Source organism: Procambarus clarkii, chromosome 9 (genome assembly GCF_040958095.1).
Source record: "Procambarus clarkii isolate CNS0578487 chromosome 9, FALCON_Pclarkii_2.0, whole genome shotgun sequence".
NCBI lineage: Eukaryota > Metazoa > Arthropoda > Malacostraca > Decapoda > Cambaridae > Procambarus > Procambarus clarkii.
The window spans coordinates 18,874,997-18,897,592 of NC_091158.1; the positions used below are offsets into that span (position 1 = coordinate 18,874,997).

Sequence of the window (22,596 nt, forward strand, 5' to 3'; positions counted from 1 at the left end):
TCCCCTTCCTACGTGCGACTCGCGCCTCTGTAAATACTTGAGCAGTTCCTTCAGGGATTCCAGGAAGGCGTGGTGGATGAATGCATCCGGCTCGTGTCTCCACCACTGGCCGGCTGCCGGACACACACACACACACACACACACACACACACACACACACACACACACACACACACACACACACACACACACAAAGAAAGCAAGAGTGGCAGCGATGCAGGCAAGCAGACGAGGCTAAACAATACGTGTGTGTGTGTGTGTGTGTGTGTGTGTGTGTGTGTGTGTGTGTGTGTGTGTGTGTGTGTGTGTGTGTGTGTGTGTGTGTGAACGGTGGGGCTCCTTCCGTCTCTCCTAAGGCTCCCACTTGTACTAATTTAAGTCACCATCTTCCCACCTGTCACCACCACAATGGTCGTCCCCTTGCGCCTAGTCCACCCACCCCACCCACCCAGTGTGTGTGTGTGTGTGTGTGTGTGTGTGTACCCTCCCAGTCCACCCACCCCACCCACCCAGTGTGTGTGTGTGTGTGTGTGTGTGTACCCTCCCAGTCCACCCACCCCACCCACCCAGTGTGTGTGTGTGTGTGTGTGTGTACCCTCCCAGTCCACCCACCTACTACACCTCCACGGCTTACTCTTCCTATTACTGTTATTATTATTATTATTATCATTATATTTAATGTTATCATTTGTAGTACCAGTAGAAGCAGAAGCCGTAGAGTGTAGAGGTAGATGACGCGGTTGCATTGTGTTTTGCTAAATTAGATATTATACTTTAATGTTCTGTGCCAGAAATATTTGGCATTATAATCACTGAGTATGATATATAAAAAAAAAGTTCCATGTTGACCAATCAGAGCAGTGGACCTAGAGTGAACGCCATATTGGTCACCTAAATTGATTGGTCATGTTGACCAATCAGGAAAGACAAAATAAAATAGAAATGAAGGATTTGGTGATGTTTGTCTGGAGATCACTGGAAGCTGAAGATAAGGAGGAAGATGAAGATGAAGGTGAAGAAGGGGGAGTACTGAACAAAGTACACTAGAGAACACCTGTGAGGTAAGTCTCAGCAGGAGCTGCTGAGAGTTACCTCCAGAGTAGTTCCAGGTGAGAGAGAGAAGCCAGGTAGGACAACAGCAACACGGGCTCCCAGCACGTGGGCTAAGTCCCAGCATCAACACAGACAGCACACGCCTCACCAAGAGCACCCCCTCCCTCCCCCCCTCACCATCCCCCCCGTCACCATCCACATTCACCATTCCCCCCCCCCTTGCACCAGCTTACTGCACCACCTGCTCACCTACACTGTACCCTCACCACCACGCCAATGAGAAACTGTCATTGGTGCAGTGTGTTTTTTTTCAATTCCAGGAACGGGTAGACAAATGGCTGTTAGAGTTCAACACTAACAAGTGCAAAGTAATGAATATGAGTAAAGGAGATAGATGGGTTAAGATTTTTTGTGCACAGTAAGGAGGAAGGCAACTACAGCAATCAGAAAAGAACAAAACTAAGATTATAAATAATTAAAAGAGAAACATTAGAGACAAACAGATCATTAGAACGACGTTAGAAGAGATAAAGATTAAAAAGAGACATTAGAACGCAATTGAAGAACATAAATAAGAATTCTTTCAAGGCAATTTACACAGCCTAAAATCTCACAGTCTAAGAGGAAAGCGGAAGTTGAGATAATATGATCACTACATGCAAAATTTCCAAGGAGAATCGACAAGATGAACAGACGATAGACTCTTTGAATACTGGAGGCTCTTGTGTATAGGCTCTTGTTCTACTCTCGAGTAGATCAAGAGGAAGCTGGAAACACGAACAAGTGGAGGCCATACTCGTACCATGCAGACGAGGCCAACAACAACGTACTGAAACAAGTGACTGTAGAAGCCAGCGCCATCCACAACTTCAGCACCAGATCAAACAACAAACTCGCTCGTCAGGAAAGATAGAACAGAAAACCCACGAGGACCCAACCACACACCAGAAGACGAAGAGACGACGACGTTTCGGTCCTTCCTTAGACCATTATCAAGTTGATTGTGGCAGAGCCATCCACACACTCGCCACAACACACGCGCGCGCGCGTGTGTGTGTGTGTGTGTGAGTGTGTGTGTGTGTGTGTGTGTGTGTGTCTAGAGGGGAGAAGGGGGCTGAAACCCCTGATCATGGAAGAAATTGAGAAAGATATGAGCTCGTCGATAACAACGTAATTTGACCCTTTTCCGCTTTACCCACTATCTGCAGGACGTCGGGGCTAGGGAGAGAGAGAGAGAGAGAGAGAGAGAGAGAGAGAGAGAGAGAGAGAGAGAGAGAGAGAGAGAGAGAGAGAGAGAGAGAGAGAGAGAGAGAGAGAGAGAGAGAAAGAGAGAGAGTTGACAGTGGATAACGCTTGCTGGTATCAATTATTGTTCCATATACACCAACACCAGTGCCGGACCGTCTGTCTGTCCACGACTGTCTTTATAACCCCATGCCAACGGTACAGCTAGGACACGGTACATCACGGACACGGTACATCACGGACACGGTACATCACGGACACGGTACATCACGGACACGGTGCGAGTAGAGCGCAATAGAGCTGGGCGTCGAGGTCATTTAGAGTACACAGTTTGAACAGTGCGGCATGTTGGAGTGTGTGTGTAGTGAGTGTGTTTGTGCACGTCCAGGTACACAATGAACACCAGGTGGGCGGGTGTGTGAGCGCCACCCAGCACACACACACACACACACACACACACACACACACACACACACACACACACACACACACACACACACACACACACCCAGCACACACACACACACACACACACACACACACACACACACACACACACACACACACACACACACACACACACACACACTCATGTTGAGCTTCAACCACTCAGATACGAGGACAAAGCCACAAGGTCTGAGTTACGAACAGTACCAGTGGTGGTGGTGGTCCTTACATAGTTTCGTGAGGACCAATAATAACAGCAAGAGGGCCGGAAGCCACTGCGATGATCGCCTGGGGGACTGCAAGGCGGGGCCCAGGATCTGAAGCCTCCGCTAAACACATGTAGGTGAGAACACACAGGCGAGTACGCAAAACACACAGGAATCGTAACCTTTTACCTCAGTTTCCAGACTGTTCGCGCACTTGTTACTTCAGGCGGTCAGTCGTTGGAGGTGTTCGTGCTTCAGGCGGTCAGTCGTTGGAGGTGTTCGTGCTTCAGGCGGTCAGTCGTTGGAGGTGTTCGTGCTTCAGGCGGTCAGTCGTTGGAGGTGTTCGTGCTTCAGGCGGTCAGTCGTTGGAGGTGTTCATGCTTCAGGCGGTCAGTCGTTGGAGGTGTTCGTGCTTCAGGCGGTCAGTCGTTGGAGGTGTTCATGCTTCAGGCGGTCAGTCGCTGCAGGTGTTCGTGCTTCAGGCGGTCAGTCGCTGCAGGTGTTCGTGCTTCAGGCGGTCAGTCGCTGCAGGTGTTCGTGCTTCAGGAAATTGGTCGCTAGAGGCGTTCGTGCTTTAGGAAATTGGTCGCTTGAGGTGTTCTTGCTTCCCAACCAGAGGAAGACTACCGTAACAACCCAACTACATTATATCAACTCAAAAACTACTGTACCAACGATGACAACATTGTAACGACCCCGGAAATATTGTAACGGACACGACAAAACAATAACTAGTCATTCATCGCTCATTACCCTGTAATGACCCAATCATCGCTCCTTGCTGGGTAACTAGCCAATCAGTGCCGGCCCCGCTGGCTCGCTTACAGCCATCCAATAGGCAAATTTACGCCTTGAATTGCCTTGTCAGTGAAGCGTTTCATCGAAGGTATTGATCATAATTATCACTAGGCATTATCGTCCCTATTAGTGCTGGCTTGTTTGTGCTGGTCCTGTGTAGTGTGTGTGGTCCTGTGTAGTGTGCTGGTCCTGTGGTAGTGTGCTGGTCCTGTGTAGTGTGCTGGTCCTGTGTAGTGTGTGTGGTCCTGTGTAGTGTGCTGGTCCTGTGTGGTGTGCTGGTCCTGTGTAGTGTGTGTGGTCCTGTGTAGTGTGCTGGTCCTGTGTGGTGTGCTGGTCCTGTGTAGTGTGCTGGTCCTGTGTAGTGTGTGTGGTCCTGTGTAGTGTGCTGGTCCTGTGGTAGTGTGCTGGTCCTGTGTAGTGTGTGTGGTCCTGTGTAGTGTGCTGGTCCTGTGTGGTGTGCTGGTCCTGTGTAGTGTGCTGGTCCTGTGTAGTGTGTGTGGTCCTGTGTAGTGTGCTGGTCCTGTGGTAGTGTGCTGGTCCTGTGTAGTGTGTGTGGTCCTGTGTAGTGTGCTGGTCCTGTGTAGTGTGCTGGTCCTGTGTAGTGTGTGTGGTCCTGTGTAGTGTGCTGGTCCTGTGTAGTGTGCTGGTCCTGTGTAGTATGAAGGAAAGCACTATAGCGTGGTGGACGGTGAGTATTTTAGTATTCAGAGGAGTGGTCTTGGGTAATGAGGTATCAAATGAAATCACGGTGGCGGGTTGGTCAGGTCAGTGACGGAGATTGTGTTGGGTCCTATGGAATGACCCCCGGGACCTTGCGTCATGTGTCGTGTGTCATGTGTCGTGTGAGCAAGGAGAGGACACAGGTGGAAACTAATTACCTCCAGCCGCAGGGATATTATAACTAATATTATCCGTATTAGTGTAGCAGAGAAATGCATAATGAACTAAGGGAGTGGTGGAGGCGTGGCTCTAAATGTGAACATGTCAGAGACCGATTGATTGACTGATTGAGTGATTGATGAAGATTAAGCCACCACAGGAGGTGGCACGGGGCATGGGTATATAGCCCGTAGGTGGTAGATGTTTGGAGTTAATAAGAGATCTTTGGTCGTGTCACATGTTCAAGTGTCTCTGTGCCTCGGGGCAGAGACCAAAGTTTTCGCAAATTAATAGACCATTGGAGTGAGGTGTGAGTGGCGAGGGAGGGGGAACTAGAGCACAACCCCCGGAAGCACAGGTGAGCACACCATGCTCTCTCACCTGCCGTATGGTGGTGACCTGTCCACCTGTTTGTGGTCACTCACTCCCTCCCTCTCCCTGTCTTACTCTCCCTCTCCCTTATGTCTCACTCTCTCCCTCACCCCTGAGCATCCCAGCACTCCTGTCCTCTTGCCCCTGTAACCTGTAATACACCAGGTTACAGGCCATCCTCAGTCCTCTTCTGTACCCCTCCACTCTCTCCAAATTCGCTTTTCCATCTTCCCTCCCTCTCTCCCTCCCTCTCTCCCTGCTTCCCGCTCTCCCTCTTTCCTTACAACCCTCCCTCCCTCTCTCCCTTCTTTACCCCATCTCGGGAAGATGATGAGCGTGCAAGAAGGTAATTGTCCAACACCTAATTGGCTTCTTGCAGACAACAATCAGAGAGTCAAGTGTTTTTACTCGGAGACGCCTTCAATTGTTGGCTTAAGCATCAAATGTGCTCATCATATTGATGGTGTATGGTAGAGATGTCTGTGCGCGCATGCCTGCCTGTGTCAGTGTACTGTATGATTCCTTGTAATTATACTGGTATAACTGTGATCTCTGGTGCGCTTACCTATTAGTGTCCCCAGGTAGCGAGGACTACCACCTGTCTGCAACACCCTCACAGCTTCCCTTGTGTCAGATGTTCTTATAAAGTTGTGAATGATTATAGTCACGACTCCCTGTGGCTTGAGTGTGTTCCAGATGTACATCACTCGTACACTGAGGCAGCACAATAGTGCTCTGGCTCTCTGCTCTCTCCTCTTTCCAGATACATCCTCTCATTATATTTATCTTTATGTGCAAGTCTTTCCCTTTTCCATTGTGTCTACTCCTCTCACGATCTTGTACGCTGTAATCATGTCTCATCTAGTTCTAACCCCTCTCTCTCCACTGCTTGTAGCTTCAACTCTTCTTTCTTTTAGCTCCGCCCAGTACCACCATCACCGCTCCGGCCAGCCCCAACCTCACCATTCACTCGAGGGCTGCGTTACGGTAATTAGGAGCCGATAGCGAGCAATTACGGAGATGAGAGCAACGACAAGCAATGGGTACAATAAGCATCCAGATGTATACGACTGCGCCTCGAGTTTGGTGAACTGGAACTACCGTACGCGATGCCACTAACCAATTACGAGGATTAATATGTAAGAATATAATATTGTGATATTAAAAGTTGCCAATAGCCTTTCAAGATAAATGTTTTATGAATGTTTGGGTGGAATTAGAAAAGTACAAAGTTCATGCATAGACGATAACGAACGGCATGGGTGCCTCCTGCCAGCCCAGAGGGAGCCGGTCGGCCGAGCGGACAGCACGCTGGACTTGTGATCCTGTGGTCCTGGGTTCGATCCCAGGCGCCGGCGAGAAACATTGGGCAGAGTTTCTTTCACTCTATGCCCCTGTTACCTAGCAGTAAAATAGGTACCTGGGTGTTAGTCAGCTGTCACGGGCTGCTTCCTGGGGGTGGAGGCCTGGTCGAGGACCGGGCCGCGGGACACTAAAAAGCCCCGAAATCATCTCAAGATAACCTCAAGATAGCCTCACAGTATAGGTAATGTTTTCAAAGATGAATATTTAAAACTATGCTAGTGAAGGACAAAATAAGATTGGTTCTGACCTTATTACAGGTGTCTGTGAGACTTGTGCACGTCTAACGTTAAACACCTGCACACTCTTAACACTTGTAATGGTAGAGAAGCTGCAAAGAGGCTAACAAAGGGGTTAGGATAACCGCATTAACGTCTACTCTGACGACCTTAAACAACCTCATTAACCCTATTTATTAGTGAAAACATTTCAGACTGGACATTACTCCATTTCACAGCTACTTAGTATACCAAGGAAGTGATTTGCGACTATAGGACGTATTTTTGTTTATATTTCTCTAAAACGTTGTGTTCAACTTTGTCAAATGTTTTGGGAGCATCAAGACAGAGTGAGAACGGAGCTGAGGTGTGGTGCTGAATCAGCCGGTACTCCTAAGGCTCCCCAACGTCTATAAACTGTCGTACTAAAGCCCTTTATCCTAACCCACCACAGGACCCAAAACGGAAAACGGGCCTCTGCCATTTTCGAGTACGACGATTTTTGGCCTTAGAGTATACGTCAAAATGCGACGTTCTATTAGGAGGCCGGGTTGGCCGAATAGCGTCCACCACCTCAAGACTACATAATGTTGTAGAGTAATCAGTTTGCATGCAAATTGAAAGTTAAAGGTGACCACCTAAGGAGTAAGTTAGCATACAGTCAGATACTGTCCTTAAGGGTGTCCAATGACTACAGTTATCAGAGAAGGACGCAGGTATTCGCCAGTTCTTAACAATGGGAACAATTACAGATGGATATGTACCCTGGGGAGAAACTGTAAGATACAGATAGACATACGGATTCGTCGTCAATATTTTGTCCATTCCATCCAAGCCAGCTAAAGGTACTATCTTTTTTCTAAAATAAACAATTGAAAGTAGTGGTACTTACCGCCTCCATTCCTGTAGCAGAGGTACGGGAACCTCCAGACATTGGCCAGGTCCACCGCGAAGCCGATCACAGACAGGAGGAAGTCGACTTTCTTACCCCAGGTCTCTCTGTCCTCAACGTCGTCTGCCACCGTCCCCTCCCTACCCCGTCTATCCCCGTCCACGCCACCAGGTACCACTGTCTTCATGGTCTCGCCGCCCGCCATCTTGGTCTTGGGACGCCGGCGACCTCACTCCAGCGCACGAACTACCTGTCGCTGGAGCCGGTCACTGCCTCATGCGTGGCGTCTGCTTCACTCGCTGCGTCCGCCCGTGCGTGCGTCCTCACGCATACACCCTGTTGGGTAAATATGAGTTGGTTACATGCCAGTACACCCAGCTACACTACATACAAATACAAGCGTGTATGCCCACATACACCCAGGTACACAGTACTCACCTAGTCGTGCTTGCGAGGGTCGAGCTTTGACTCTCTGGTGGCCCGCCTCTCAACCGTCAATCAACAGTGCGATTAAGATAATGTATACACAGCTTATGCACCTAGCTGGAACTAAGTGACACAGTGTACATAGCAAGCTTAACATAGCAACGACCATTATAAGCTTAACGAGGCCAGTGATGACCAAAGCTTCAGTGTGGGCTAGGAGAGCAGAGGTGCTGATAACAGCAGCACTAAGCTCAGGGTAAACTTAATTAAAGATTACCTTTATCCTGGCTCTATGGTCATATTGGCCTAGTGACCCCCTCTCCTGATGAATGCCTGACCTCTAACCTGATGATGATATCAATTCTCTCCCTTCATCACCTTGGTGTTGAATACTATCCCCACCTTTCCTGTATCATTGGACCACTTGCCAAAAGAGAATTCGAAATTATGACTATGAACTAGATGTTTAGATTCAGGAAAGACCTGAGTAAATACTGGCTTGGAAACTGGTTATTGAATTATGGATCAAATTGCCGGGTAAGATAATTGGCGAGAGATGGTTGGATTGTTTCAAGCGTAGGGTAGAACTATATGGCTCAGTTTGAGTGGATATGAGTAGGAGCTGCCTCGTATGGTCTAATAGGAGCTGCCTCGTATGGTCCAATAGGAGCTGCCTCGTATGGCCCAATAGGAGCTGCCTCGTATGGTCCAATAGGAGCTGCCTCGAATGGACCAATGGAAGCTACCTCGTATGGACCAATAGGAGCTGCCTCGTATGGGTCAATAGAAGCTGCCTCGTATGGTCCAATAGGAGCTGCCTCGAATGGACCAACAGAAGCTGCCTCGTATGGTCCAACAGAAGCTGCCTCGTATGGACCAATAGGAGCTGCCTCGTATGGCCCAATAGGAGCTGCCTCGTATGGACCAATAGGAGCTGCCTCGTATGGACCATTAGGAGCTGCCTCGTATGGACCAATAGGAGCTGCCTCGTATGGACCAATAGTGCTGCCTCGTATGAACCAATAGGAGCTGCCTCGAATGGACCAATAGGAGCTGCCTCGTATGGTCCAAAAGCCCTTCTGCAGTTTCCTTTATTCTTATTTTCTTATTTATCAAAATGATAAATGAATGAAATAATATGGACTACAGACGTAGAAATCATTCAATTGTAACCAACACTAAATATAAAAAATTACAATTACAGTAATTGGGATTCAATTACTAATAGGGAGACTTGGAATATTCAGCCATGACAACCAAATCCTTGTCAAAAACTGGAAGACAGAAGTAGGATAAGCGAAGTGGGATTGAGAAGTTAATGACGTAAATAATCACTCTTGATTGGGGGGTCAAATGAGGGTCCGAAAGGCGGCAAGACAGGGAAGCTAATTAGTAATCAGAGGTGTATTGTTGGCAGCGCTGCGCGGTGGTGCCACATCTCCATCCAAACACCTCCGCCTTTTCCTGCCTCCTGTTCCATCTCTCCTGTCCTGCCTCCTGTTCCATCACTCCTGTCCTTCCTCCTCTTCCTCTGTCCCTCCATCTCGCTCCCTTAGCTGGTGTGTATTCGACTATAGGCGCACTCACCGTGTGCAAATCATCTCTCTCTCTCTCTCTCTCTCTGTTACGTTATCTTCTACGATATCAGAAGTGGCCACATTCATCGGCGTGGGTACAATGAGAGGTGTGACCACAGTGACAGGTGTGTGTGTGTGTAACAATCAACAATCAGAGGTGTGACCAGAATCACTGGTGGTCACAATCACATGTGTGGCCACAATTAGACACACTTCCCCAAATCGTAATTCGGACGCCCTCTTAGCCATTTCTTTCCGATGGTTTCTATAAATAAACTGTTATATGTTAAGTCGTGTCTGTAAAGCAGATATACCTTAAAATATTGGTCGGGAGTCATTGCATTAGACGAACGGCCGCTGGGTAGATAGAGTACAGCACTTGTAGATTGACCACATACACACACACACACACACACACACACACACACACACACACACACACACACGCACACACACACACACTTACACAAAGATGTCTTTCAAATGTAGATATGATGGAGCCCAGTAGGCTCAGGAATCTGTACATCAGTTGATTGACGGTTGAGAGGTGGGACCAAAGAGCCAGAGCTCAACCCCCGCAAGCACAATTAGATGAGTACGTGTGTGTATGTGTGTGTGTGTGTGTGTGTGTGTGTGTGTGTGTGTGTGTGTGTGTGTGTGTGTGTGTGTGTGTGTGTGTGTGTGTGAAAAATAATATAGAAGATATGACAGAGAAAATTAAATAATTAGTAAACCATTGCATAAGACAACCGATGGTTAGAAAGGCGGGGTCCAAGAGCTAACAGCTCGATCCTGCAGGCACAAATAGTAAATATATATACACTCACACACACACACGCACGCGCACGTGCGCGTGCACGTATACAGTAATCCCATTTTACTCTAAAACTAATTAACGCCTCATCAAATATTTTTTGGAGGGTCGAGGAAGGAGGAGGATGATGGTCTTGATCCCTGGTCTGATGACCCCTATTGACAGGCTGCTGTGGTGGTCCCGTCTCGCGTCTGGCCTTTGACAGGAGGAGGAGCTGTCAACAGACAGGCCAGTTGACGGCTCAAGTCTCTCCTACGGGACGCTGCTTGTCAGCTCTGTCTCCCGTCTCATGGATCACCTCACACCTCCAACTTGACGGATGGCTTCACGATGGTTACGGCCCTCGCCTACCGTGTCTGTTTCCCTTAAATATTTTGTATGTAGTGATCATGTTCCTTCTGTTTCTTCTCTAGTCTATGGTTGTAAGAGTGTTACTTACCCTACCCTTGTAGTTCAGTCCTCTTAATTCAGGTATTAGTCTAGTTTGTAAACCTTTGTGAACTTCGTCATGTTTAGTTTTAATCTTCACTAGGTGGGGTTCCATGCAGGTGGTGCTTATTCTGATAATAGAAGAGATACCCGGCGGTGTCCGGGGCTATGTCCGTTTGTCTCTTTCCTTTCCATTCTCATTCTCTTCCTACCTCAGTCTCTCTCATTCTCCTTCCCTCTTTCCCATTTTCTCTCCCTTCTCCCCTCCCGTTCTCTCCCCAAATGGGAAAAAATATACTCGAGTAACGTTCAATCAACGTTCTCTCAACATCCATAACAGCCGAGAAATAAGTAGGAAAACACTCTATGGAAAACCAAACCCACATTTCAGATTTCATAGTAGTCTGGTTTTTCGCAACAGAAGTCAATTCTATTTAATGACGGGAATGGGAGTCGATCTCATCTACCCTTTACGGGCTATTCATGTCCGTGCCACTTTTTGGGTGGCTTAATCTTCATCAATCAATCAATCATCCACCCTATGGCACCCACTATGTAATCACAGTTCATCATGAAACGTCGCATGAGGCTAACAGCAGCTATCTAGCCTGCAACCTCGCATAGACATTAGAATGTCTATGGATTGACGCATAGGCGTGGATAGACCTCCCAAGGGTTAGATAGATTGTCTTTAAATAGTCAGATAATTACCAGGGGGGAATAAAAGCTATATTAGGATGGCTATTTAGCGCTAGAACAGGATATGATTAACAGGTTATTGGGATATATGGCGCGTCCAGAAACCCCGTCCTATTTCCCCTAGTGTGTGACGCCGCTAAGTCCCCCTGGTGAGTAACACCACTAGGTACCCCCTCTCCCCCTAGTGTGTGACGCCAAAGCCCCCCTCCTCCCCCCAATTATATATCATCACGACCCCTCACAGTCCTACAAAATGGGCGCCGTGCATAAAACAAACCCAACCAAAATGTAAATACATTAGGCTTTACTTGTTCGTCAAACAAACACAAACGGCCAAGGCTCGCTGTACTTGTTCTTTTAATCTGCGCTTTGTTGGGGGCGACCTCTGTGTAATTAACCCGACGAGCCGAAATTAATTCAAATAATGCTTCGAATGGCTCGGTGGTAGTTTTGTGAGGCCCGCAGTGGATGTGTGGGGGGGGGGTGAAGGTGATGTGGGGGGATGTGGGGGTGGGGGGGACTGAAGGTGTTGTGTGGGGGGGGGGGTGAAGGGGTGTGGGGTGCGGGGGGGGAGAGTTGGAACCCCGGCCGCCACGAATAGGAAACGAACCCTGGAGTGTTTGGGTGTAGGCTTTGTTGTTCCCTCCAGGTGGTCAAAGTTAAATAAAGGAGCCTTCAGAATGTTATTTTTAACGTACGTAAGACCAAATTCATGAATATGCAGCCCCAAGGCTCCTTCTTCGGCTATCGGGATTGAGTTACGTGGAAAGACTGAAGATAGTGGACCTTACCACACAGGAGGAATAAATGATCAGGGAAGACATGATAACGACATTGGAGATTCTAAGAACATATGGGAACATATGAGTGGGAACCGGACAGTCGAAATAAATGTAAGGAAATTCCGGTTCAGTGTTCGGGTGGCCAGCAAGCGGGAGGCATTGAAGGAAGAGGCTGTCGAAGCCAGTGCCATCACAACCTATAAAAAAATATGATGGAAACGGCTAACATTGGAAAGCAATTACCGCGCCAAGTATGAGTGGACAGCTAGATCCCCCCCCCCCCCCCACTGACAGGTAAGCACATACCCGTCTAAAACCAGCAAAACATATAAACAAACAAACAAACACAAGCACCAAGAGGTACCGACACTCACCAAATAAAGATTGTAGACTCGTTAATTAGTTCTTCCCCCCCCCCTCCTATTTCTCCCCCCCCCCTCCTTCCCTGTCTTATTCCCCGTCAATTCCATCCCTGTCTTGTCACCCTCCAGGCGTCAGTGACAGTAAAGATAAAGAACAGCAGTCAGTGACAGTAAATAAAACTAGTGGAACCATTTTCATAAATTCATCAGTTTTTACTGCATCATTGTGATTTAATTATGATACGGCCGTTATTAATATTTGTGATATGAACGGATGAGATTTATTGAGGGTCAGAAGTTTTATTAAATCCGCGTGAGTTCTTTACAGGTGAGGGACCAGAGGTACACGGTACTGTCCCAGGGTGATGGGGGGGGGGGGAAGGTACACGGTACTGTCCTAGGTGAAGAAAGAAAAGTACACGGCACTGTCCGCCAGGGCTGGCGCCTAGTGGAACCTGAGCACACACACACACACATGCACCCCCTCGCTAACACACCCTGTACACTCCCTCCACCTTTACTGAATGTGTACATGACGTATCTGGGAGTCAGTGAGGGAGGGGGGGGGTTATACTCTCAACCAAGTATTAATTTCCTCTATAAAGAAAGAAAATCAGCTTCTCATGACAAGTGTGGAGGTGCGGCTCACTGTTGGGTGAGGGTGTGTCTGGCTGGCTGTCCTGAAGGGGCTCTTAGATTTAGATTTAGATTTAGATTTAGATTTAGATTTTTTATTCAGGTAAGGGTACATACATAATGTTGGATTTAAAGATAGAACTAGTACATACAATACCTAAAGCCACTAGTACGCATGGCGTTTCGGGCACCGTTTCTTGGTGTAACTACTGCTGGATATGGCATTCCTTCCTCCCCCTATCTCTAACTTTGTCTTTATCTCTCTGTCTATGTCTGTCTGTTTGTGTCTCCGTGTACAGTACCGGACAAATTAATCAGGTAGATAGTATCGAGCTATTTATCCAAGAAGATCAATTTTATTGCAGTGTTAGATGAAGAAAGTCATGCTTGATAAACTCCGTAGAATTCTATTACATCAGAAATGGCTGATGTATGAAACGGAGAGACACGGCGGGATAATTGGCAAGGCACTAAACTGGGGAGTACCTGACGGACGGAAAACAAAGGGTTTCAGTCAGAAATGCTGGGTTGGACCGTAGGGGTGTGACAAGTGAAGTCCCTCAAGGGACTTCAATGCTCGGTCCTATGAGCATTGTTGTCGCTAATTTATGAGAGTGAGCTTCCTGAGGGAGTCAGCTCATACTTGATCTTTGCAGACGTCTCAAAGCTCATAATAAATGTACAAATAGAAAACTGTTCAGCGTTGTAGGAACACCTTGATATATTTCTCAAGTGGGAAGACAAATGGCTTTTAGAAGTCAACTCTATCAACTGTAAGATAATGAAGATGGGAAATGGAGACAGAATACAAGAATTTACACCATAAGGAGAAGACAACTACAGGAATTGGAAAGATAAATACTTGGGAGTGGATAAAATTCCAGCCCTAAGACCGGAGGCACACATAAACAGGCTAACATGAGCAACATATGAGAAACTGGCAACCATTCGAACACCATTTAAAAAGCTACATCAAAGGAATTTTATTCAAGACTAGATACCAGTTAAATGCACTAGGCTTCGAGGACAGGTTAATGGAACGCGATGTAACATCATTAGAAGAGAGAGAATGGACAGAGGAGTAATTAAACTTTAAAAGAACAGTGTTTTTCAACTTGGTGAAAGTAATACAAAATGAAACTGGACTTTGAAATAAGTGTAATGAATGTGAGGAAATATTCGTGTGTGTTCAGGCGGCCAACAAGTGGAATGCGCTCATCAAAGTTGAGCGTCAAGTTAAAAACATTAACACATACAAAAAAGGAACATCATCAAGTTTTAGACATTATTACTGCCTCCTCGTAGTAACTATTAGGTACGTCCCACCACCACTACCACATTAACCACGACCACCACCACATTAAACACGACCCCCCCACCACATTAAACACGACCCCCACCACATTAACCACGACCACCACCACATTAACCACGACCACCACATTAAACACGACCCCCCCACCACATTAACCACGACCACCACCACATTAACCACGACCACCACCACATTAAACACGACCCCCACCACATTAACCACGACCACCACCACATTAAACACGACCCCCCCACCACATTAACCACGACCCCCACCACATTAAACACGACCACCACCACATTAAACACGACCACCACCACATTAAACACGACCACCACCACATTAACCACGACCACCACCACATTAAACACGACCCCCACCACATTAACCACGACCACCACCACATTAAACACGACCCCCCCCCACCACATTAACCACGACCACCACCACATTAAACACGACCCCCCACCACATTAACCACGACCACCACCACATTAAACACGACCCCCACCACATTAAACACGACCACCACCACATTAACCACGACCACCACCACCACCCTCCTGCGCCCATTTACCTGGTGTTGAGTGTGGCGGCGGGTGGGAGGGTGTGTGCAGGTCCGGCTCCACACCCCCAGCAGGAAGCTCTGGCGGCAGCACGTGTGTGTGATGGCCGCGTCCTCACTACCTGCTCACGCCTATCTCTCCCTGATAAGCCCTCAAGGGCGCCAGGTTGTCAGTTACCTGCATTTTTGTGTCCTTGTTTCCACTCAGTCAAGGACTACGAAGTGTAGCACTACACTTTGTCAAACTCAATTTAAAAAAAATATATTAATGATTATTTGTATATTTATAATAGATTAGGCTTCCACAAAATTACAAAAACAGCAATTTACCCAAGAGAAAGTCACAATAACACCATATGTAATATATACAGTAAAATATATAATGTATAATATATACTGTATAATAATGGCTTAGATTTAGAAGTTATATTTATCAGTGATATATACAAATCATTACACGTGTGAGGCAGGTGTTGCTAGCCAAAATAGTTGACCATTTGAGTGGTGAGACTGATATTGACAAAACTTGTATCATACCATTAGGATGACGAGAAGACAGTCTGAAGTAACGTACAGCCATTATACCATGAAGTCATATTCATTTCTTCAAGATCAGACCTCTGTACAAGTTTCTCACAGCCTGACACAGTACAGAAAATCAACACTCATGCTCAAAGTTCCTGGAGCTAAAGTATTAAGTGCCTCTACCTTCATAAATATGTATATTCAATTACCTTCTCCAGGTAACGTACTCAATCATTGCATTTACTGAGTTTTCTGTCAGGAGAACATCCTATTTACTGTGTGTGTGTGTGTGTGTGTGTCTGTGTGTGTGTGTGTGTGTGTGTGTGTGTGTGTGTGTGTGTGTGTGTGTGTGTGTGTGTGCGCGCGCTCGCGTGCGTGCGTGCGGGCGTGTCTGTGCCTGTGCAAATTGAGGAGAGGCTGAGGGAGCTGAAGATGACCACACCTGAGGAGACACTGTATCCAGAAGACATGATAACGACATATAAGATTCTCAGGGGAATTGAATAACGGTGATAGAGAGAACATATTGAGCTTACGACGCGGTTCTGCAAAAATCAAACCGATGGAAACCGGGATGTTAGAACAAACGTGTTTCGTTAATGTGAGAGAAGAGAGAGAGAGAGAGAGAGAGAGAGAGAGAGAGAGAGAGAGAGAGAGAGAGAGAGAGAGAGAGAGAGAGAGAGAGAGAGAGAGAGAGAGAGAATATGCAATAAGAGAGGAGATATATACAAGTAGCACTGCAGTATATAATTCAGTAATTACGGGAGTTTCAAAAGAAATAAGGATTGATAATCACTTTATTTGACGAGCAACAACTAGGAAGGCGGAACTAGGAGTTAAATGCCCGACCATGCGGGTGGTCATGTAGATGATTATACTCTCACACACACACACACACACACACACACACACACACAATTAGGCAATTAGGTGAGTACACACACGCAATTAGGTGAGCACACACACACAATTAGGCAATTAGGTGAGTACACACACACACACACACACACACACACACACACACACACACACACACACACACACACACACACACACACACACACACACACACACACACACAGACGTGCGCGCGCACACAAGATACCCTGGTAGATTGTTGACCAGACCACACACTAGAAGTTGAAGGGACGACGACGTTTCGGTCCGTCCTGGACCATTCTCAAGTCGATTGTGAATGGTCCATTCTCAATCGACTTGAGAATGGTCCAGGACGGACCGAAACGTCGTCGTCCCTTCAACTTCTAGTGTGTGGTCTGGTCAACATACTTCAGCCACGTTATTGTGACTCATCGCCTGCATACCCCGGTAGAGGCCCCACCAGTACGTGAGAAGTCATAATCTTCGGTTTACACTGAGAGTTCTGTCCTCGCCAGCTCCGTCATCGAGTACAATGTTCAAGTTACTGACGTTGTTGTAGTTGGATAGTCCACATTTAGCACTTGTGTCAACCAGTGTTCGAAACTTGTGACGACGTCTCGAAATTTGTTGCGATTTCTCACTCACTTTATCATTCTCTGTGAATGCGTCATCTTCTGTCCTCAGCTTTCATCACTCGGCCTTTTGCTGTTGTTTTCCTCTTGATACATCTGTGATGCAACTTGGGTTTGGTCTGCATTATCTGCACTGCCGTTTTCAATTTTTGTGCTTCTCTTCTCACTGTGAGGGTCTCATCCCTGGCACTCATGCCCTTCTCTGCTCTCTGGTGATCCTGTGTTTCTGCAACTTCCCTGCGTGTATATGAGGCTTTGCTTACATCCTTGGTTATATATAATGTAGTGAACCTTGTATGTACCATTATATTAATATTATTATTTGTAATAATTTTGTGTAGTTTTATTATGCGCTATAAAAGGGAGAGAGAGAGAGAGAGAGAGAGAGAGAGAGAGAGAGAGAGAGAGAGAGAGAGAGAGAGAGAGAGAGAGAGAGAGAGAGAGAGAGAGAGAGAGAGATGCTGTATATGTACATGTGTCAGATAATTATTTTATTCAAAGATGTTTACTTTATGAAATATCGAGTGTGATACTAGCTCAGTAAACCAAATAGTTTGGTAAACAAAAGTGTAGTAGTGGTGTAGTCAAAAAGGGGCAAGAGCAAGGAACTTAATTGCATTATATGAATCAATGGTTGGAATCCAGATGCTTGAGGCGAGTGTCACCCATTTTTTTCTCATTAGTTGCTATTGGGTATGTGCTCAACATGGACAGCTCGTGAGTGGCGTCGAAGGAAACAGGACCAAGTGAGACTGTACAGAAGTGACTCCCATTCCCCTCATCCCCGCCCTCGAAAATATCACAATACCATTTGACTCGACGGAATTATTATTATTATTATTATTATTATTATTGTTATTATTATTGCTATTATTATTATTATTATTATTGCTATACTGGAAACTGTATGCACTGATCACACCAAAATTTTAAAAATTCTAATCATAATACTTCCACTTTAAATAAATAAAAAAACATTATGTTTTCCCATATATATATATATATATATATATATATATATATATATATATATATATATATATATATATATATATATATATATATATGACACTGTCAGACCACGGAGGAAGAATTGAAACAGGAATTTCCTTAAGTACTTTCGTATTTAATAATATATCTTCAGATGGATCTACATCTTCACCCTTCTGAAGATGTATTATTAAATACGAAAGTACTTAAGGAAATTTCTGTTTCAGTTCTTCCTCCGTGGTCTGACACTGCTTCATTTTTCATCACGTGTTAACTTTCGTGATTTACACACACACACACACACACACATATATATATATATATATATATATATATATATATATATATATATATATATATATATATATGTGTGTGTGTGTGTGTAGGGAGGTGTAGCACCACGGTGGAGGGGGGTACAATGGTGGGGAGTGCAACAAGTGGAGTGCACTCAAAGCGACCGTGGTCGAAGCCTCTTTCATTCACAAATTTAAGAGAGAACGTGACACATAACTTGAACGTCAAAACATGTAAAAAGCGCTCGTGGTACACCAGGGTACAGGAGGCACGGGGGACCTCACTCCTAGGGGTAGCACCCACACCCCCTCGCTGCTGTACTGCTCACCATGTGTGCTGTATCGCTCCCCGTGTGTGCTGTATCGCTCTCCATGTGTGCTGTATCACACCCACGTTGGCATGCATCACCCCGCCCACCTCTCTCCCTACTGTACCCTACCTTGTAGTACAGTATCCTGTAACACCACAGCTTCGGTCCTGTACACCCCCCCCCCCCCACTACCAGACCTGCACCCCCTCCCCCTCTCACCTAGTACTACTAATAATAGTCCTTCTCTATCCCCCCTTCTTCAGAGTTCTCAGTTTTTTCTCTACACTTCGCCTTTCATTTTCCCTTTTTTCTCATCTTTCTCCTTCTCCTATTCCTCCAATCTTTCTTCATCCTCCTCCTCCTCCTCTCTTCATTACGAGCTTCACATTGAGCACCGCTGGCAGCTTTATCACCGCCATCTCTCCATCCACATCAACATTTATAAATAAAATATTTACCTGCCTTGATACACACGGTCTCTCTCTCTCTCTCTCTCTCTCTCTCTCTCTCTCTCTCTCTCTCTCTCTCTCTCTCTCTCTCTCTCTCTCTCTCTTCGCCGATTGCTTGCGTACGTTTCAATTTCTCGCGCTTCAACTACAAGATGCAACCCAGAAGGGAAGAAAGTAATTATCAAAAGAAGGCACCAAGTCGGGGAGGCTGTGTGTCACCATCAACCACAACACTCAGGTGTGAGGGGACTGATCTGGGGAACACTCAGGTGAGGGGACTGATCTGGGGGACACTCAGGTGAGGGGACTAATCTGGGGGACACTCGGGTGTGAGGGACTAATCTGGGGGACACTCAGGTGTAAGGGGACTAATCTGGGGCACTCGGGTGTGAGGGACTAATCTGGGGGACACTCAGATGTGAGAGGACTAATCTGGGGGACACTCAGGTGTGAGGGGACTAATCTGGTGGACACTCAGGTGTGAGGGGACTAATCTGGGGGACACTCAGATGTTAGGGGACTAATCTGGGGGACACTCAGATGTGAGAGGACTAATCTGGGGGACACTCAGGTGTAAGGGGATTAATCTGGGGGACACTCAGGTGTAAGGGGATTAATCTGGGGGACACTCAGGTGTAAGGGGATTAATCTGGGGGACACTCAGGTGTGAGGGGACTAATCTGAGGGACACTCAGATGTGAGGGGACTAATCTGGGGGACACTCAGATGTGAGGGACTAATCAGGGGGACACTCAGGTGTAAGGGGATTAATCTGGGGGACACTCAGGTGTGAGGGGACTAATCTGGGGGACACTCAGGTGTGAGGGGACTAATCTGGGGGACACTCATGTGAGGGACTAATCAGGGGGACACTCAGGTGTAAGGGGATTAATCTGGGGGGACACTCAGGTGTGAGGGACTAATCTGGGGGACACTCAGGTGTGATGGGACTAATCTGGGGGACACTCAGGTGTGAGGGGACTAATCTGGGGGACACTCAGATGTGAGGGGACTAATCTGGGGGACACTCAGATGTGAGGGACTAATCAGGGGGACACTCAGGTGTAAGGGGATTAATCTGGGGGACACTCAGGTGTAATGGGACTAATCTGGGGGACACTCAGGTGTGAGGGGACTAATCTGGGGGACACTCATGTGAGGGACTAATCAGGGGGACACTCAGGTGTAAGGGGATTAATCTTGGGGACACTCAGGTGTGAGGGACTAATCTGGGGGACACTCAGGTGTGAGGGGACTAATCTGGGGGACACTCAGATGTGAGGGACTAATCTGGGGGACACTCAGGTGTGAGAGGACTAATCTGGGGGACACTCAAGTGTGAGGGACTAATCTGTTGGACACTTAGGTGTGAGGGACTAATCTGGGGGACACTCGGGTGTGAGGGGACTAATCTGGGGACACTCAAGTGTGAGGGGACTAATCTGGGAGACACTCAAGTGTGAGGGACTAATCTGGGGGACACTCAGGTGTGAGGGGACTAACCTGGAGGACACACACGTGAGGGGACTAACCTGGAGGACACACACACATGTGAGGGGACTAACCTGGAGGACACACACACATGTGAGGGGACTAACCTGGAGGACACACACACATGTGAGGGGACTAACCTGGAGGACACACATGTGAGGGGACTAACCTGGAGGACACACACACATGTGAGGGGACTAACCTGGAGGACACACACACACACACATGTGAGAGGGACTAACCTGGAGGACACACACACATGTGAGGGGACTAACCTGGAGGACACACACAGACACACACATGTGAGAGGGACTAACCTGGAGGACACACACACACACACATGTGAGAGGGACTAACCTGGAGGACACACACATGTGAGGGGACTAACCTGCGGCAGGTCGGGGACACTCAAGTGTGAGGGAGGACGGGGTGGCAGGAGCCCCATTGACCAGTGGTGACACGCGGCTGCACCAGACCTTCCACGCCCATCGTCTCACGCCTGCACGCCCACCACCAACTGCCCTGGGACCTTCACCTAGTTAGCCCGCCGCAATTCCCCCCCTGGGAAAGTAAGGGGGGCAATGCCCCCTGGATTGGGACTAGGGGCAGCGGGAACAGGGGTGTAACGTGGGCGTGCAGGCGTGGGGGGCGTGGCAAGGCGCCAGAGGAGCGTGGTAGGAGACCAGCAGGGCCACCACGTTCCACAGCGCAAGCAAGAGAGAGAAACTGGAGTCGCACTGTCCCATCCACAGGTGGCAGAGGATAGACGTCCACTATGACACTGGTGGAGTTGGTGGTAGTGCTGCTGGACCCGCCCCGCCTCGCCCCGCCCCGCCCACTTCTTAATTTCCACCTCAGAGCCAGCACCCGTTGTCTCCACTGCCACTCTCAGGCCTGCATGAAAGGATCCGGCCAATCACGGGTCATGCCGGTGCATTTCGGCCCCGCCCCGGCTTCCTTCAGCGACTAATCAAAATCAGGCATCGTCCTGGACACGCCTACTAGCTCCACCCACCTCGAAGTGCTCTCTCACAACGGGACACTGAGACACAAGCTCATGTTCTCTCAAATTCTCTATATGGTCCCATATTCTCTTCTTACCCCTTCTACTGTTTCTCTTTTTCTCTTGCTGTGGCTTCAGTTTCCTATTCTCTCAGTTTTTGCTCCACATATTCATGCTTTACTCTCTTCCCTTTATCCTTCCCAAGCCTAATAATTTATTTCTAGCTTCTCTCTGCTCTCCTCACAATGACCTCTTAACTCGCTACCCACACAACTCATTATCCTTTCTTCTCTTGAAATTTCCTTCTTTACGTCCTTCCCCATGACCCTCTTTCTTCATATCCTTATGCCAGCAACTCAACTAACCCTGGGACTTCCCCTCACCCCAGCACGACCCCTCACCCCAGCACCACCCCTCACCCCAGCACGACCCCTCACCCCAGCACTTCCCCTCACCCCAGCACCTCCCCTCACCTCAGCACGACCCCTCACACCAGCACGACCCCTCACCCCAGCACCTCCCCTCACCCCAGCACCACCCCTCACCCCAGCACCACCCCTCACCCCAGCACCACCCCTCACTCCAGCACCTTAACTAACCATGGCACTTCACCCCAGTACCCTTCACTACCTCATCCGTGAGGCGTCTACACTTATCAGATATGTATTCACGTCCCACGATACCACTCGTGTATTATTAACTTATGAGACCTGTATTACGATATAGTGGACGTCGTGAAAGAAATTCCTTCTCTGAAATAAAGGTTATAAGGAGTCTCAACATTAAATTCTCTCTTCTTTTTTCATCCTAAGCCAGACTCGTCTGTGATCACAGTAAACTCCGGAGACTGGAGCCCGGACTTGGCAGCGGGTAATCTGCTCCCGTCCTCTCTCATGTGAATTGAATTACGTCCAATGTGCAAAATTCGCAAGATTTTCTGAAGCAG

General features: G+C 47.5%; 1 protein-coding gene across 2 annotated transcripts in view; it reads right to left on the bottom strand.

Moving 5' to 3' along the window:
- The window catches only part of DAT (Sodium-dependent dopamine transporter), a 73,671-nt gene extending 52,069 nt beyond the window's left edge, over positions 1 to 21,602 (bottom strand). The window contains exons 1-2 of one of the 2 annotated variants that reach the window (XM_069321222.1): positions 21,036 to 21,602; positions 7,473 to 7,808 (exon numbers count right to left, since the gene is read on the bottom strand). In XM_069321222.1, coding sequence (XP_069177323.1) covers positions 7,473 to 7,677 — 205 coding nt within the window. In that variant the 5' untranslated portion in view covers positions 7,678 to 7,808; positions 21,036 to 21,602. Of the gene's footprint in view, positions 1 to 7,472; positions 7,809 to 15,089; positions 15,300 to 21,035 lie in introns of those variants that run through there. The other variant, XM_069321221.1, reaches the window with a different exon arrangement.
- Between the last annotated feature and the right edge of the window lie 994 nt (positions 21,603 to 22,596).